This window comes from Peromyscus leucopus, chromosome 13 (assembly GCF_004664715.2).
Source record: "Peromyscus leucopus breed LL Stock chromosome 13, UCI_PerLeu_2.1, whole genome shotgun sequence".
Classification (NCBI taxonomy): Eukaryota; Metazoa; Chordata; class Mammalia; order Rodentia; family Cricetidae; genus Peromyscus; species Peromyscus leucopus.
The window spans coordinates 54675842-54694156 of NC_051074.1; the positions used below are offsets into that span (position 1 = coordinate 54675842).

An 18315-nucleotide genomic window follows, 5' to 3' on the forward strand; every position below is an offset into this window, starting at 1 on the left:
GTGTGTGTGTGTGTGTGTGTGTGTGTGCGCGCGCGCGCGCGCGCGCGAGCATGCACTGTTCTTTGAACCTAATCACTCAGTGCCATTGAAGAACAACTTTTTACTGACCATCTAATCTACAGAGGAAATAGTTACTCTTGAAGGTGATTCATTCATTCATGCCCTGTTTAGAGTTGCATTCATTTCAGGAATTAAACAAAAGGAAAAGTATATAAGTTATGGCTTTTCTTAGGATTTTTGGAAGATAAATTATTGAGATGAACAAAGGTTAAATGTGTATTGGGAAAAATGTTTTAATATGCTAGCTAGGTCTAATCAGATTTTATTACCTTTACTTCTTAGCCTTAGCAAACACTTAATGATTTTTCTTAGAAAGGAAAAGATGTAAACCCTTAGTTCATACAGTAATTAGCTTTGAATAACCTAACCAGATCACACAGAGGGTTGGGAACACAATGGTAGAGCACTCACCCAGCATGGATAACTGGGTTCAGACCACAGCACCAAAAGAGGGTCATGTAGAAACATTATAACTGGAACCAAATTGGCCTACACAAAATTCTTGTTAGGTAGCCTAGAAGGAAACTGGAAGATCTGTATTGTCTTCATCTTGAAAGTGTAACTGATACTTAGAGCACACACTACAAAAGCCAGTTACAGACCAGCACATAATGACTGATGCTAGTCACTCTGTATTCTTCTAAGACTTGTTAAAGACTTCCTCTTGAAGTGTATTTGTGGCACTGCAGTGAAGCCTTGGAGAAGTTCTTAGACAATCTTGGTCATATTTTTAAATGAAGGTATTTTAATCTTTTAAGGCCAAATGAATAACATAACGTTAACTAATTCATTGGATTTGAAATATTTTATTGAATGAATGAATGAATGTTAGAAATTATTTAATCACCCTGGGTTGCAGAGATGGCCCTGGTTAACGACCTGCCACAGAAACTGGGATTACAGTGGTATTGACGATACTGGTCCAACCCCATTCTTCCAGCTGATACGAGGCTTAACAAACTCGTTTCCTCCCAACAAAACTTCCTGTACAGCTCACTATATACAGACATGGACACAAACGAGGACAGTCAGTGGGAAGACGGCAGAATACGGCACAATATCTGCAGCCCAGGAGTCTGGCAGTTACATGAGCTGGCATGGGATCTGTCCAGTTCAGTTACACAAAAACCTGGAAACTCTGCTGCCATTGGTACAATGTATGATCTGTGGAAACGTTTACGTAGACAGAATTAGCTCTGCTAGATACACAACCAACCTAGTGATAGCATTTGCTGAGATGGGGCTGAGTAGTCCCAGGAGATACAGCTGTGGCTTTGTACATTTTGTTCAGAAATATATTTCACAACACTATTAGCTTTTCATGACAATATTTGTCTTGGCGTATTTCATTAAGAGTACTTATTCCAGCCGGGCGGTGGTGGCGCACGCCTTTAATCCCAGCACTCGGGAGGCAGAGCCAGGCGGATCTCTGTGAGTTCGAGGCCAGCCTGGGCTACCAAGTGAGTTCCAGGAAAGGCGCAAAGCTACACAGAGAAACCCTGTCTCGAAAAACCAAAAAAAAAAAAAAAAAAAAAAAAAAAAAAAAGAGTACTTATTCCATCATTTCAAAATGTATGCAATACCGAGAGACGGCCAACAAGGCTAAACTTCTTTTATCCTTTTGTAGCAGCTATGTGAACATTTGCAAAGAATCCAATACAAGGCATATCTCATGCCTATAAAAGGTGAGGTTAAATCTCAGGAGTTGTGGAGTAGGGTAGGTCATTTCAGGGAGGTGAAAGGCAGGTTGTGAGAATTTGGGACTGTGCCCACATGGCTCCTTCCTCCAGTGTTAGGAAACAGATGGGGCAGGAGGGACTGACAGGCTGGCACTCTGGTGTTAACCTTGTTTCAAACGTAGAAGTCGTCAATGGGCATCTTAAACATACCATGAGACTAAAATGACTCCTGAGTACCTGTCCCCACCACGGACTCAGACTGCGAGGCCCACTTCAGTTAAAGCATTGTGAGTCACAGCTGAGACCACTTACCCCTTATTCCTTAATTCATGTTTAAAAGGCCTTCACATGAGATACAATACTTTGTTTCAGGTGTTCCTAAGTTCTAGGCTGTTGGGTATTTCTCTGCTAACGTGGGGAGACTTGAGTTAAATCCTTGTTGCTTAGATTCTCCTTATACAGGGGGTGCTTGGACACTGCATAACTGAAATGAAATAAATCATTATACTCCAACGGTCTTTTATGGGGATAAAGGAGTACAGACAGCTAAGACGTCAGCAAAGGAAAGGGAGGGGTTTTTAGGGACTTCCTCTAGGAACTGCTGGCAGTTGTGGAATAATTAACACAAGGAGTACTAATTGAAAAGGAAAGTTGTTCACTTGAAAGACAGGGAAGTAAAAGCAGACACACAAAATGGCAAGGTGTACAGTTTCCTTTCCAATGATCTAAGAGAGAAACAAATCCAAACACCATTTCTATGGATTATTACTTTTAATACAGTCAGACGTTCATGCTGTGGTGGTAACAATTTTCCATTTGCAAGACCACTTCTCCAGTGACTCTCTACAAAGGCACAATCAAGTAGGACACACGTTTACAATAACAAATTTAACAGACACAGTTTTAAAGAAGTGTGGGAAAGGACCAATTTGTAGTATTACACAGAAATACCTGTGTGTGGGTTAACAATCATTTCCACTCCAAAGTATTTGTATTATTCAACACTATCTCCAGAAGCGATGGCAGTTTCCGGTGTCCCGTATTTGTATTATTCAACACTATCTCCAGAAGCGATGGCAGTTTCCGGTGTCCCTTGGATTAGTGTCCACTTTAACATGTAACAACTGAACATTCACATGAATGGCCAGGTGAGGAACTAACTCAGACATTTAAAATGAATTCTTAAAAAAACAAAAAACCTCTTTCCACTTGAGTTACTCCTGTGAAAACAAATGCCTTCCCTCTGTATGACCACTCAGGAATTCAGCTGTTTTACATTAAGTGATACATTTGACAACCATTAAACAAATTGAATGTAGCCATCCAATCCTAATGCTTAAAGTTAAGGAAATGCACAATGAGGTAGAAAGAAGCCAGGTGACTTGTTTCTACAATGGGAAGTGCTGGTCTTAAAACATATTCAAAGAGAAACAATATAAAACTATTTAGAAAAAAAAAAACGTACAGACACTTATCTGTAGTTGATAGAACCACGTTCATTTTAAACATCTGGTGTGAAGGAATCCTTTCTCATGAGCGAATATTGGAAATATATTTATAGGATGATTAAAATGTAATTTTGGAAGAAACCAAGAAATTAACACTTTGCATACACTAAGATACTAATCTTCAGTATACATTTTCTTTTTGATCCCAAAACAGCATGTTATTTCCATGTTTGGTTATTCCATGACCTAGAAAGCTTCATTTATTTATTCATAAATAAAAAGTGCCACTTTTATAACTACACAGCTTTGTTCCAATATTGTTTGAAATTCGTTAGATTTTGGTTTTTCAAAATGCATTTATCTAGTGAAGAAAAATGGGCAGAAGGAAACTTCACCCAAATTATGTAGCAGTGTTAAGCAAATTCAGTTTCTGGGCCAAAATTTAAATTATTTGTGTCTTCAAACTTTCCTTTGTAACCTTTCTTATCTCAATGTAATTTTACATTTGGCCAAAGAAAGCTATTTTCTCTTGGCAGACAAAACCATGCTTCTGAAGAAACGCTGATTTAGGTCTGTGGAATCTGGTTCCTTTTGAGAGCACACTAACAGATAATTAAAAACTGTCAATTAAGAATTAAGTTACAGCGCTTAGTGTAATATGTTTTAAAAAACCAACTACACAATCTTACGATTTTAAATATGAGGGAATAAATATATTTTGACTTTAAAAAACAAAACAAAACAAACACTTGGTGGAACACTGAGAATGAGTCCAAGGGATCACAAAACTTTCCCAGGAGGCAGGTTGCAGGGTGCAAATGTCCCCCTAAGAACCCTGGACAGAGGAAGAAGTGAAATGACTGTAGCCAACAGCTGAATGTTAGTTTAAAACAGCTCTCGGAAAACCAGCTATTTCCAACACCAATTTTATTACCTTTTAAAAAGACTAACACCAAGTTTCTTTGATTTTTAAAGGACATGGGATTATCACAAACTATCCTTCTAGACTTCAAATTAATTCTAATCCAATCAAAACTTAAAGCTGCGCACATTTACAAGCAAGGAATCCTACTGTATATGACACATATTTTTGGAATGTGCATCTTCTTAGCCCACAAACTGACAATGCATCTAATTACTCTTACATCTCATCATCTGTGTTTTAACGAAGTCCTTGGTTCTCCCACTTAAGCAAGCACATGAAGTCTCAGAACACTTCATGAACCCTGAAGTGATTCTCTATGGAGGGAGTTTCCTTCACAAAATGAATTTGGCTAGTCACCTGCATACCCAAATCCCCAAGTATCTGAACAAATTTCTTGTGCTCCTTTCCAATCCAGGATCTCATTGGATCATGTACTTGATAAGGTGTTACATGAGTGTGAACAGTAATCCCTGTTTGAGCAAACTCTTTCAAGACTTCTGGATACGTGACCCAAGTATTGCTTCCTCCAGAATGACCGCCATCCAGCCAGTACATCGTTCTTATACTTTTGATGAAAGTGTCTAAGTTCTTGTCTTTCTTGGCTTCCTTCAACTCAAACAGCAACTGATTCAAAACAACACAGCCTTTACTGAATCCCACCAGAGTAAACGATGCAGCGCTCAGTGAGAGTGGAGGCGAACTCCCGGCAGACTCCTCCAGGTTTTCACAGGTCCTCTCTTTGTCCTGGCCACCATTACTAGTAGAAGAATTAGACTCACAATTGGATGCTTTACAATCCTTCTTGCAAACACTCCTGTTCTTGGACAGCAAACCGTTCTGAGTTAAGCTAAAAGCATGAACTAATAGCATATACAAGTGCTTAAAGGCTCCAAAGTCCGGGGTGTGCTCTGGCGCACCGAACATGTTGCTCTTCACAAAGTTGTCATAGCAGCTGAATTTGTGCAAGTGCATCCGGGAACACTTTATTACCCAAATGTGACTGTTGGGGAAACGGTGGGCTAGGATGGTGGCAATGTTTTCTAGACTCCAGTTTTCCCACTGATAATTCTCAGGATGACGCGTCATAATTTCGTGGTAATTCTGAAAAGAGAAGGAATAAGCATTACAAGTGTATTTACCTATAAAAAGCTTTACAGTATTATTGAGGAAGTTTTGATGACCTATAGTTTATATACTCGAAATAAAACCTAATACCTGTTATCACTTTCTGGCTCTAAGATTTTGAGTGAAGCCGGGCGGTGGTGGCGCACGCCTTTAATCCCAGCACTCGGGAGGCAGAGCCAGGCGGATCTCTGTGAGTTCGAGGCCAGCCTGGGCTACCAAGTGAGTCCCAGGAAAGGCACAAAGCTACACAGAGAAACCCTGTCTTGAAAAATAAATAAAAAAAAAAAAAAAAAAAAAAAATTTAAAAAAAAAAAAAGATTTTGAGTGAAACATTTCACTCAGCCTAAACTTTATTAAGAGACAGGGTAATAAAATATACTAAGTATTAAGAATTTCTGAATAAAACAATTAAAAAAATAAATTTTAGTTTTACAAATTATTCATAATTTTTATTTGGTACACATGTAATGAAGTTCCCTAATTCTACTGAAAATATAAATATAAATTTGATTCACTACAGATCATAATGTAAAAATATTTCCTTCTCACTGAGCTGCTGTCCCGCACATCTGTAATGAAATCTACCACAGGCATGTGGATTCTGCTAGCAAGCTGACTGCTGTGCCTGACTTCGTTTTTGCTACAGAGCTGGAGCATCGTCACAGAAAATCTTAGTGCACATCTGTACCTACATTCTAAAATCCCTAGAGGTGCGAAAACTAGAAAATCTAAATAATCACAATTTAAAACTGGTGATAGAGACTATAAAATTGTCTTCCATGGTTTTCTTTTTAATTTGTTCAATCTCACAGGCATGGGATAGCTCAAATTTAGATGTATTAAAATTAGGATGACATTGAAATTTTGTTCATTTACTTATTACTATTTAGATTTTTGCTCTTGTCTGTCCATACTGTTTGCCTTTTGTACATAGATTTTATTTGTTTAGATGCATTCTATATAAATTAATAATGTATTTTTGTTTTGACCATATAATATATATGTATTTTACTTTTATTTTTATTAATGGTGATTTTTTTTTTTTTTTTTGAGACAGAGTATCGCTATATGGCCCAGGCTGTGATTCTTCTGTCTCAGCTCCCTGAGTACTAGGAGGCTAGAGGTAAAAAGGTAAGAGACTTACACTTTGAAACTTTTCTCAATTTGAGTATTGAGTGATATGTACATTTTTCCTATTTTTTAATAAATAGACTACTACAAAAATTTATGTACAAAGATACAAAGAAAAATATCCTAAGGTCACCAGTATTAGAAATAATTAAAATTTAGGTGGCTAGCAGTTCAGAGTTCTTTAATACACATACACATATGTAATTACGTGTATAAGAAAATATTCTTTTCTTCTCTACTAAGCAACCATTAGCTGAGATATAGTTTTCCCTTAAAAATATGCTAAAGGGGGCTGGAGAAATGCCTTAGCAGTTAGGAGCACTGGCTGCTCTTCCAGAGGCCCTGGGTTCAATTCCCAGCACCCACATAACAGCTCACAACCATCTGTAACTCCAGTTCCATGGGACCCTCATACAAACACACACACAGGCAAAACACCAATGCACATAAAATAAAAATAAATCAATTAAAATATGCTAAAAGACATGACTATCAATACAGATTTGCCTAATAGTTTTTAGACATCAGTAAAATACCACTGGACATAAACAGTAAAACCTGCACTAGAAATATACAAGAATGAAAGAAAGAAAAAAGAAAAAGAAATATATAAAAATGCACTGTTTTTCAAACTCTTACTTAGCCTCAATGCTAATGGCTAATTTTTAAAATTTCGGATAGGATAAGATTATGCAATGCTCCTGATTTGATTTGCATATATTACTTCAAATTAAGTTAAACATTTTTCTGTCTGCTGGCAATTTTATTTTTTATTTTTGTTAACTATGTTTGTGTCCTTTGATAATTTTCTTACTATAATGTTCAACTCCCTACTAGGTCTATTTCATTAATCGTTTGTTACGTGTGTATATTCGTAGCTTGCTATGCATGTTTTAAATATGTTCCAAGAGGCTCTTAGGGTGACTTCTTATGGATTTCGCCATCACCTTCTGCACACCCAGGGTTAGTACACAAAACTGTCTTAGTATAAGCAGCTTGGATCTGGAAGGGTTTGTCTGTTACTTTGTGTTATTGTTTTTAAACATCATTTTTGTGGGCGCCCGCCCGCATGTGTGGGGGTCAGAGGACAGCCTGCAGGAGGGGTTCTCTTCTTCTACCACGTGAGTCTCGGGGACTGAACTCAGGCTGTCCAGTATGACAACAAGCCCCTGTACCCACTGAGCCATCTTGCTGGCTGGTTTTTATTTTGTTTCTTTGAGACAAGGTCTCATGTAGTCTTGGGTGGCCTTGAACTCATTCTGTAGCTGAGGATGACACTGAGCTGCTTTTCCTGCCTCCCCCCCCCCCAATTCATTTTTATAAGCTAGCTGTGGTAGCACGTGCCTGTAATCTTAAGCACTTAGGAGGCTGAGCCCAAGAGGATCCAGAATCCAAGATCAGCCCATCGAGAAGGAATACATAATAATAAATGATAAATAAATAAGCAAGCTTATTATCCTTGTGAGCCCCAAAGTCCTGAAACTATCCAATCACTACATTAATTATTTAATGAACCCAAGTGAAGCAGATTTGAAGAGTCTCATTTAGGCCGGACTTCACAGAAGGTGCTTTAAATCTAAACATCTTTCCCCCCATTAGCCCCAGGTTACATGATCGATCAAAAAGGGAGAAAATGTTAACACTGGGGAACTGAGTAGCAAAATAAGAACTGGGACTGTCATGGCTACATCAAAGCCCAGACCCAAGAACCATGGGTAAGAGCTTCCACACCCTGAGATGAGATCAAACTGATTCGGCACCAGGCTGTTAACTATAATTAACCTACCGAATGGAGTTTTCACCTTCCTGGGGATATAATGCACTTACTATGCTTGCAGGAATTAAGGCGCAGAGGCCGTGCTTCTACTCATCCCCACCGAGGCAGAGGCCTAGGAGTGCTCAGCCCCGTGAGATGCTCGCTGACCTGCGGAAACCTGGTGGTCCGTCTCACATCACACTGAAGAGGGATCCAAAGAATCTTTTCAGAAAAGTTCATGTTTGCAAGAGTTTAGAAACATTCATGGTAAGGGATATATTGTGTGCCCTAATAAGCTTTGCCTGAAGATCAGAGAACAGAACATGCCACTAGATTAAACATAGAAGCCAGGCAGTGGTAGCACACACGCCATTAATCCTAGCACTGGAGAGGCAGAGATCCATAGGGATCTCTGTGAGTTCAAAGCCACCCTGGACTACATGAGATTGATTCAGTCTGGGAGAGAAACAGAGCCAGTCAGTGGTGGCACACACCTTTATTCACAGCAGAGCCAGGCAGTGGTGGCACACACCTTTATTCACAGCAGAGCCAGGCAGTGGTGGCACACACCTTTATTCCCAGCACTTGAGATCTCATGCCTTTGCAGGACTTGAAGCAGATGGACTAGCCTCTGAACCAGCTGAGGAGAATGACCGCTACACTGAGGAAAAGCTAGGGGCCTCTTTACAGAACATCAAGTACACAGCCCAGTTAAGGGTGAGCAAGGGTCCAGCTGAAGGGAACCGCCTAAGAAAGTGCCCCAAGACCCAGAGAACAAGACCAAGACACACTCCCATGGACATTTATCCTTCAAGAAAGCAAGATCTGATGACGTCTGCACTCCTAAGACTTGAGGACGCTGGCTCTTACTACTGAGGAACAGAGAAGCCATATGGAGGGTTTTGAGGGGTGGTATTAAGGAGACTGTTGCTTTTAAACCACTGTTCTCCTCATTTTAGATACACGATGAGGGTGAGGTCACTTCATTTGTTACTGGATTAGAGACGAGGTATGACATCGATCTACAGGATGAAGTCAGATTTCTAGATCGAGTGACTAAGTCGGTATTTTCAGTAACTTGAATGAGGAAGACTCCTTAGGAGTGAACAGATGTTCAGTTTTAGGTGGCTACTAAATATCCAAAGGAAGTAACTGGCATGCAATTGGAGAATCCATAAACATCCGGCTTATGTCTACACTAAATAAACGCCAAGGGCTGTCAGGGCATAGGCAATAGGTGAACCCACACGATGGAAAGAGATCACTGAAAGAGAGAAGAAAAAGTCTAAGAATGGAGCACTAGAATACCCAAAGGTGAACAGGGGTGGTACCCAGAGTTATTCCAGTATTTACCCTTGACTGATGCCCTGTGAACTACCACCCATTTTATAACTGAGGTACTTCAATAGGGAGCTCTAATATCTGCACAGACTTTAAGCTGGGCAGCACAGGATGGGGTGTTAACTGTAGGCAATTTGGTCTTGCAGCCTTGTGGTGTGCTTCCTTCCATCTCTTTTCCAGGAGGCCCAGGACTCTGTAAAACTCCACACTCCGCACCGATGACCAGTCCGTCGCTGTCCAAAGAGCTGACGGAACGGATGGTGGGGAGACGAAAGATGATATTCAGAGTGTATACAGTACTTTAGGCCCCATTCGAAGACAGGTGGATGTTCTGTCTGGCACACTTAACCAGAAAGTACTCAGCCGCCATGACCACCACCACCGCTGGAAGGCATGACGTGGCTGGTCGCAAACCTCTGAACTGTCAGAAACAACATGTTTGTTTTCCATTCTGAATACAAAGGCGCCAACTAGGTAGATTTTCTTAAATCTAAATCCAAGTTTGTTTGTTTGTTTGTTTCCAGTTTCCTTTAGCGGTCAACTAGTCAACTGACTGTTTTGAGAGCAAGAGAAGATTCTGAGTACCACTGTGATCTTTAATTTCAAGTACCAAGTCCAAAACAATCATAGTTTTCCAGCCCGAGGAAAAACACCTAAGCTATATCCTCACTTGCACGTCTACCCTAGCGCTAACAGAACTGACTGGCGTGGCTGATTTTCTATGGAAGGCCGTCCAACATGGTACACACAAGTCCTCTGTGGTGACTCAACACTTGGGAGACACAACTAGCGAGGCAGAGAACCCTGACTCTTCATTTTAACCAATCCAGATACCCTCGCATGGCTCACGTACTCATTACACAACGCAGTACGCCTGTCTGCAGCTGTAAAACCGGCAGCGCGGGTACACAGATGTGCTCAATGCAAATGGTCCTCACGGGCACTGGCACTGCTGGCAATCACATTCTTCCACTACCGTGTTTGAGGGTTACGGGAAAGGTCAACACTTTAGCAATGGGCGTGTTTTTAAAAGTCAGCGTTTTCCCAACACTGTCCTGTGCCCAGCATGCGCGCACGCGCGCGCGCGCACACACACAGACAGACACACACACACAGACACAGTCGTCCGAGACAAGGCTGGAGCTGTGCGTGCGTGTCCCATTCCGGGTCGCACCTCTCCTCGCACCCCCACCCGCCCCCCGTGGCACCTGGATTGACAGTTGCTCCGGGAGACCGCGGTCCTTCCCAGCCCCTCCCCACCCCACCCCACCCCGGGCGAGAACCCGCGTGGGCGTGTCGGGGAGGCCGGGCCCGCGTTACCTGCACATCCCCGGGGAAGTAGAGGACGTGGTGCCGCGGCTCCTCCGGGGCGGCTTCCTCCGCGGCCGCCAGCAGGAGCAGTTCGTTGCAGCGCTGCGGGTCGGAGCCTGGCACGGTGGAGCGCTGCAAGCGGTGGCCGTCCGCCGGCGAGCCCCGCGCGCCGCCGCCGCCGCCGCCACCGCCGCCCGGGTTCATGGCTCGGGCCTGCGGGCCGGACGCAGGGTCTCCGGAAGCGAGCAGCGGCCGCAGGAGCAGCAGCAGCAGTGCCCGGGACCGCGGCCGCCCGAACACCCTCATGGGTGGACGGGGAGGGGGCGTCGAGCCGCCAGGGCCGCGCACCCGGGCGGCGAGGGCGGGGCCTCCGCAGCCCCAACGGCCCCCGGCTCGCCGCTGACGTCAGCGCGCCGCGTGCGTCGGGAGGGAGGGGCGAGCGGGGGGGCGTGGCCCGCGGAAGGACGTTGGCGGTTCGTGGACTCGGTTCTGGCCGGGAAGTTCGAACCGAGGTCTGCAGAGCTTCGCGTCTGCAGCGGGCCGGGGGGTGCGGCAGTTTGGGCTCAGGGTCGCCGTGCCATCGGCTCCGGTTTGGAAGTGGGGGTAGGTTCATCTTCCTCACGGTGAGGTTTAGCTGCTCAGGGACGACGTAGAGTAATTCTGGAAGTATCTCCTTCCTCCTGAAGTTTCCAAGCAGGGGATCTGTGGTTCCACATCAAGGCGGCTTCTGCATTTCTAGTTGGTAGAGGGAGCAGGGCACATGGCTCAGGGAGGAGGATGGAGGAACGCCCAGTTTTTTTCCCCCTGCACATTTACTGTAGTGGGTGTTGACAGCCAAGGAGGATTTTCTGTTTAGGATTTTGAAACCAGTTTGAAAAAGTATATAGAAAGTCCGGGCGGTGATGGCGCACGCCTTTTATCCCAGCACTGGGGAGGCAGAGGCAGGTAGATCTTTGTCTGCGAGTTCGATGCCAGCCTGGTCTACAGAGCGAGATCCAGGGCAGGCACCAAAACAACACAGAGAAACCCTGTCTCAAACAACAATAAAGTATAGGAAAAGCATGAGAACAAGAACTTCTTATATGTAATTATGTAGGAATAGGACTGGGCCAAATTTATGCTAAAGATGGGAAAAACGAGTCTGTTATTTTATCGTTGTGTGTACACACTGCAGACATGCACATGTCTGTTTGCCGCTGTGAACTTCGGGTGTGGCGAGAGCGATTCCTGGAAAGAAGTCGGAACTTAAATTGAAGTTTCTGCAAGAGTGATTAGCTGGTTAGAACTTGAGTGATTGGGGAGAAATTATAATGTTGGAAGCCCAGAGCCAAATTATAATTTATCTTGAGCTGCCTTTAGTCCCTTTAATTAATAGCCTTTCCTAGCCCACCTGTGTGCCTGAATAGCCAGCATCCTGGTGAATATCAGATGAAACTTTTGGAATGTATTAACTTAGCAGGGCACTAGCTTCTCCCAGCCCAGAAGCTAAGAATTTTATCAGGTCACATCTGGGATCTGTAGCAGAGATCTTCCACCTGATGTTTCCACCAATGTATTTGAAATGTCTTAATTTATAGAAGATTTTCTGTCTTGGTATTGTAAAATGTCAGCATGCTCATATTCAGTTCTCCTTGGAGGTGAGAGCAGCTTCTGGTGTCAACAGTACATTCCCCCCTCTACATCTTGTTAGTGTTTTTATTTATTGACTTACTGTTTGACGGCATCTCATGGAAGCTGGAGCTCTTGGAGTAGGCTACCCTGGGCTAGCCAGGGAGCCCCGAGGATCTGCCTGTCTGCCTTCCCAGCTCTGGGACCGCACACATGGGCTGTGGGGTTCTCTGCATTTTGTGGATGATGGAGATCTAACTCAAGTCCTCACACTTTGGGGAAAGAAGTGGGGCACCATACCAACTAAGTCACCTCCCAGCCCTTTCTACCCTTTACAAGTTCTTGTGTTTGTAGTTGGAACATGTTAGCAACTAATAAAACAGGAGTGCCTTAGTGAATTTCACTAGCCACCATTTTCTTAGTGGCTTCAGGGAGGTACAGTTTGTCAATCTACTTTGATATAATCTATTGGACTCCATCGGACATGACAAATGTAACTGAGGTGTTCTCAAGGAGAATGACCCTCATAGATTCATATTTGAACACATAGTCCCTATTTGATGGAACTGTTTGGGAAGGATCATGACATGTGTACTTGGAGGAGGTGTGTCACTGGGGGTGGGGTGAGGTTTCTGAAGCCCACAACATTCTCTGTTTGTTCTCTGCTCCTTGCTTATGGATCAAGATATAAGTTCTCGGCTACAACACTAGTGTAGATGAATTTCTAAACAGTCTTGTTAAATAAGAAACACAGAGCCAAATACAGACGTGAAAGCCGTAGAAATCAGAGTGATAGCCACCAACTAACCTTAGCTCACCACCTCACCATAGCTTCTCAAGAGAGCCTCTTTCTTTCTAACCTGCGCCTTTATTGCTTTGCTATTCTGCCTTCTCATTGGCTCTAAGCCCAGCCACATCACTTCCTCTTCACTGCCTGTCTATACAGATCTCCAGGTCTCTATGGTTGGTACTGGGATTAAAGGCGTGTGTCACCACACTTGGCTGTGTCTTTGAACACACAGAGACTCTGCCTGCCATGAGATTGGATTAAGGTCGTGTGCCACCACCGTGTGACTTCTGTTTATGGCTGACTATGACATCTCATCTCCAGGCAAACTTTCTTAACATACAAATGAAATATCACCACATTTCAGCACAAATAAAATATCACCACACACTAGCACCATGCCTGCCTGCTGCCATGCTCCCTGCCATGATGGTCATGGACTCTAACCCTCTGGAACCACGAGCTCCAAATTAAATACTTCCTTTTATAAGTTGCCTTGGTCATATTTCTTTTCTAAATCACAGCAATAGAAAAGTAACAAAGATAGAAACCAAGACAAAAATTATTCAATTCCTATTACAAAGTAGATCGATTGCTTTCTAAAAATAGCTAGTTAAGAAGAAATAGAGGTTAATTGTACAATAATGGTGTGATCCCACCAAGGAAGCCAGTCTTCACTGTAGTTCTGCAAATCCCATGTTGCTCTCCCTAGACAGAGGACTGTTAAGATGCACTCTGCAAGTTCACGGATGGACGGACAGACGTGCCTTGCTAACGGAGCTTTTGATTCTTACGGTTTGGTTTTCCAGGTTGACCGACGAATGAAATTGTCATGTGTCGAAGGGACGAAGACTCTTAGCTCTAAGATAATTGAGACCTTTGGGAAATACAAAAGAAGAGCCTGAGAGCAAAGACACGAGCTGAAGTGAGCAGCACTCGAGCTGCACGGTCACGCACACAGCCTAACCTGCAGGAGACGTTTCCTGGGAAGGCAGCTGCTCTCCCTCACTCCGTTGCTAGAGGTATGGGTGTTGCTTATGTGCTGTGTCACAGACTTAAAGCTCCCGCCTGTGTGTCTCCCTGTTACTACTGTGGTGGCTTCTCTCATTTCCTCCGTCTTCTTCCACAAAATAGGGATGCTACCCTCTGACTTTTCCTACAACCATCCATCCAAGTGGACTCTACCTTCTTGCCTCTCAGAACTAGACTTTTAGTCCCAATAAGAGGTCTTAGAAGGACAAAGTTGCTATACCCAGTTGAGTGAGTTTTCCCTTTTCCTACCTACTTGTGGACATTTTATTGTTTGTGGTGTGCAAACTGCTACAGCCCATGTCTGGCCACTTCTCAGTTCTCAAAAGGTTTACTAGTGAGTCCCCAGAATGTTTTTTTCTGCCACTCAATATAATAGAAGAAAGTTTAAACTTTTAGAAGGAGTCTGAGAAAGACTTGTAAGGCCACCAGTGAGAACATGAACCCAGATACCAACAGAAGCTCTGTGTTGTTATCAGTAGGAAAACTGGCCATTTCTAACACAGCAGTAAGTGGTAACAACTGGGAGGACTGGAGGGATGTGCCACAGTTGAAAGAGGAAGTCACTCTTTGTTGTGAGGCAGCTAAGAGATGAAGGCAGTGGTCTGCCGACATTTCAAGTCCTTATCTGGAGAATTCAGAAACACAGATGATTATCATTTGCTAACCTACAAATGTTGCTGGAGGGCTTCTCTCCAGGTTCCCCAAGCCCCGCAGTCCCACAATCCACTTATAAAATAATCACTCAGACGCTTATATCACTTATAAACTGTATGGCCGTGGCAGGCTTCTTGCTAACTGTTCTTTTATCTTAAATTAACCCATTTTTATAAATCTATAGCTTGCCACGTGGCTGGTAGCTTACCGGCGTCTCTACATGCTCTTCTCCCGGCGGTGGCTGCAGTCTCTCCCCTCCTTCTTCCTGTTTTCCCAATTCTCCTCTCTCTTTGTCCCGCCTATACTTCCTGCCTGGTCATTGGCCATCAGCGTTTTATTTATATAGAGTGATATCCACAGCATACAAACATTAATATTTAATCAAACTTATTTTGTATCAAATTAAATGTATGCACAGACAAGATTTGGCCAGTAGGCTACAAATATTCAACTTCTCTGCTAAATGAATATGTAAGACCAGGGGATGGAAAAAGAGACAAGGTCTTAAATGTAGCTTCCTCTAAGAGACAGTGAAAGAAAACTTGCAGAAGGTAAAGATTTCAAGTTCTTCCATGGGATTTAAATTGAATTCCAGTTGATATTCTACCAAATAATTATTTTCAATTATTCTTTGTTTTGAATTGGTAGTGGTGGCATTGGTGGTATGTGTTAATAGGGAGTGGATGTGTGTATACTAACAAGCCTCCATGCTGAAACCAGACCCTGAGAAGACCAGAAATTAAATGAGATATGCCACTCTAACATATAATTTTGCCCCAAACACTCTAGATGAAATAAAGATACAGAATGAGTCCATTTAGGGATTTGAAAGCTTATTTTCAGCAAGTTTTGCTAGCTAAAATGACACATTTTACACTTTGCTTTCCTATAGTATGACTTGAACATATACTTTTCTAAATTATAAATCATGCATATCAAGATTATATAGATGAGTACTCATCGAAACCTCCTGCATACAATGGTTAACTAACAGTATTTGTATACATTATCCATTACTCACTGTCAAAATGTAAGAAAATATAATCAATTCAAAATAAGTTAATTGTCAACAAAATATTATCATCAGGTGAAATCCAACAATTTGTAAAGAGAGTTATGCATCATAACCAATTGAACTTCTAGCTGGGTACGATGGTATACACCTATAGTTCCAGTGCCCAGGAGGCTGAAGCAGGAGGATTATGAGTTTGAGGCCAGCCTGGCTACATAGTAAGACCCTGTCTCAAGAAGACACGACAAAGAGATTGCTTCCTCAATTCCTGAGATTCAGTCTAGGAATTTAAGATTGGTTTCACATCTGAAAATCAATATTCTATGCCATATGAATATCATAAAACTAAAAATACCATAGACATCTTAATAGATACACACAAAATTATTGGCAAAATCTAGCATACTTTCATGATATAAACCTTCCAGCAAACTAGGAATAGAAGAGAATTTCCTCAACGTAATAAAAGTCCTTATAAAAAACCTACAACTAATGTAATACTTAATGGTTAAAAGATTGAATATTTTCACTCTAAGAATAGAACAAGATGAAATGCCTACTCTTGAAGCTTCTAATCAGTATCATGTTAGAAGTTTAACCAGAGCAATTAAACAAAGAAAAAGGCATCCAGATTGAAGACATAAATCTGTGCAGATGCCTTGATACTGTATATGGAAAAATCCTAAGGAACCTACTGAAAGTAATAAATGAGTTGAGCAATGTTACAAAATCAATATTTAACAATCAAGTGTTTTTCAGTTCATTGGTAATGGAAAATCCAAAAATAAAGTAATAAAAATTTCATTTACTCTAGTAAAAATACATTTATGAGTACATTTAATGAAAGAAATATAGAATGTGCATACTAAAAGCCATAAAGCTGTTTAAAAATTAAAGAAAACATAAATAAATAGAAATAAATCCAATGTCTATGGATCAGAAGATGTTATATTGTTAAATCTGCTACTTCTTTCAAAATCGATCTGTTAATTCAGTGCTACCCACATTAAAATCCCATCTGCCTTATTTTGCTGGTCCTGAGATGCACATTAAAGGCCAGGGATTCAAAATATACATCCTTTTTGGGGAAGACAAAAAAAGTTGCAAGACTCACAATTTTCCATTTCAAAACAGTAATGCTGTGTTCGCCAAAGTGGTTTCTACAGTCATAATGGTGAGGGTTAGGGTAGCACATCTTCTCGGGAGCCTGGTGACTCCTCATAGCCCAAGTTCCCATGAGGCTGAGATGCCTGCTGTGAAGACTCAGAATGGCAGGATGAAGTTCCTGCTGGAGTCCAGCCCTGCCTAGTATGACAAAAAGATGCTAGCCAGAGTTAGAGGCCACCCCACCCTCTTAGGACTCCAGTCTCAAAAAAATACAGCAAAAGAGTGACAGACAGGTTTTTGGAGAGGGAGCTTTGGTTTGTGCTTTCTGCTACCTGTGCCCTTGACTGAGGGAACGAGCAATGGTGTTGGATCCAGAAGTTTCTAGAAGCCACCAAGCCTTCTGGACTAATGCTCACCATAGGAAAGTATAAGTTACTGAGCCCAGATAGCCAACATTTTTTAAATAATATGAAATGAAAAAGAGTCAAAAAGAAAAGTAGACAAACTGAGTTTTAGCTAAATAAAACAACTTATTTCAAAGGGTATTAGTTAAATGTGAAAAAGACAATCCCCAGAATAATAGAAAATATAGTATTGGGAAATTACATACCTAACAATAAATATATCAAAAATGCATTGGAAATTTCTGGCACTCAATAATGAGGATAAAGCAGTTTTAAAAATAAGCAAAAGTTCTACATAGACATCTTAGAGAAGACGGACCAACAGACGGTAGTCATGTTAACAGGTGGTTCAACAACACTAGTCATCAGGGAAATGTAAATCCAGACCGTCACAAGTTTCACTTCCCATGTACTGGTAGGGCTACAGTTTACAAATAACATCTACTAACAAGTGTTGACAATGCTGGGGGAAAATTAGGAGGCTCCTGCATTGCTACTAAGAATGATGCAACTGCTTTTGATGAACATTTGGTAGTTTTTCAAAATAGTAAACAGCTTTTCCATGTGTAGTAACGACAGGACACCAGACAGAGGCAGCTCAAGGACAGAAAGATGGATTGTGGCTCACAGTTTGAGGAATACGGTTCCTCCAGGCCTAGAAGCAGGAGTATGATCCAGCTGGTTACACTACATCCACAGTCAAGAAGAAATGCACAGGAGGAGGGGCCAGCCTGTAAAACCCCAGGGCCCCCCAGGAATAACCCACTTCTTCCACCAAGGCTCCATCTACCTCCTAGAGCTTCCACAAACTTTCAAAACAGCACTACCAGTCGGGAACCCAGAGTTCCAACACAGAAACAAATGTAGATGTTCCATGTTCAAACAGAAGCATATAGCCCTGGTCCCCTGTGGTGTTCAGCTCTCTGATAATATAG

General features: G+C 42.2%; 1 protein-coding gene across 1 annotated transcript; it reads right to left on the reverse strand.

Moving 5' to 3' along the window:
- Positions 1–2491: 2491 nt before the first annotated feature.
- On the reverse strand, positions 2492–11161 carry C13H2orf69 (chromosome 13 C2orf69 homolog). The gene is made up of 2 exons (XM_028886096.2): positions 10786–11161; positions 2492–5213 (listed from the first exon to the last, which is right to left on the reverse strand). The coding sequence occupies exons 1-2, from the start codon at positions 11080–11082 to the stop codon at positions 4395–4397; spliced, it is 1116 nt and encodes a 371-aa protein (XP_028741929.1). The 5' UTR covers positions 11083–11161; the 3' UTR covers positions 2492–4394.
- Between the last annotated feature and the right edge of the window lie 7154 nt (positions 11162–18315).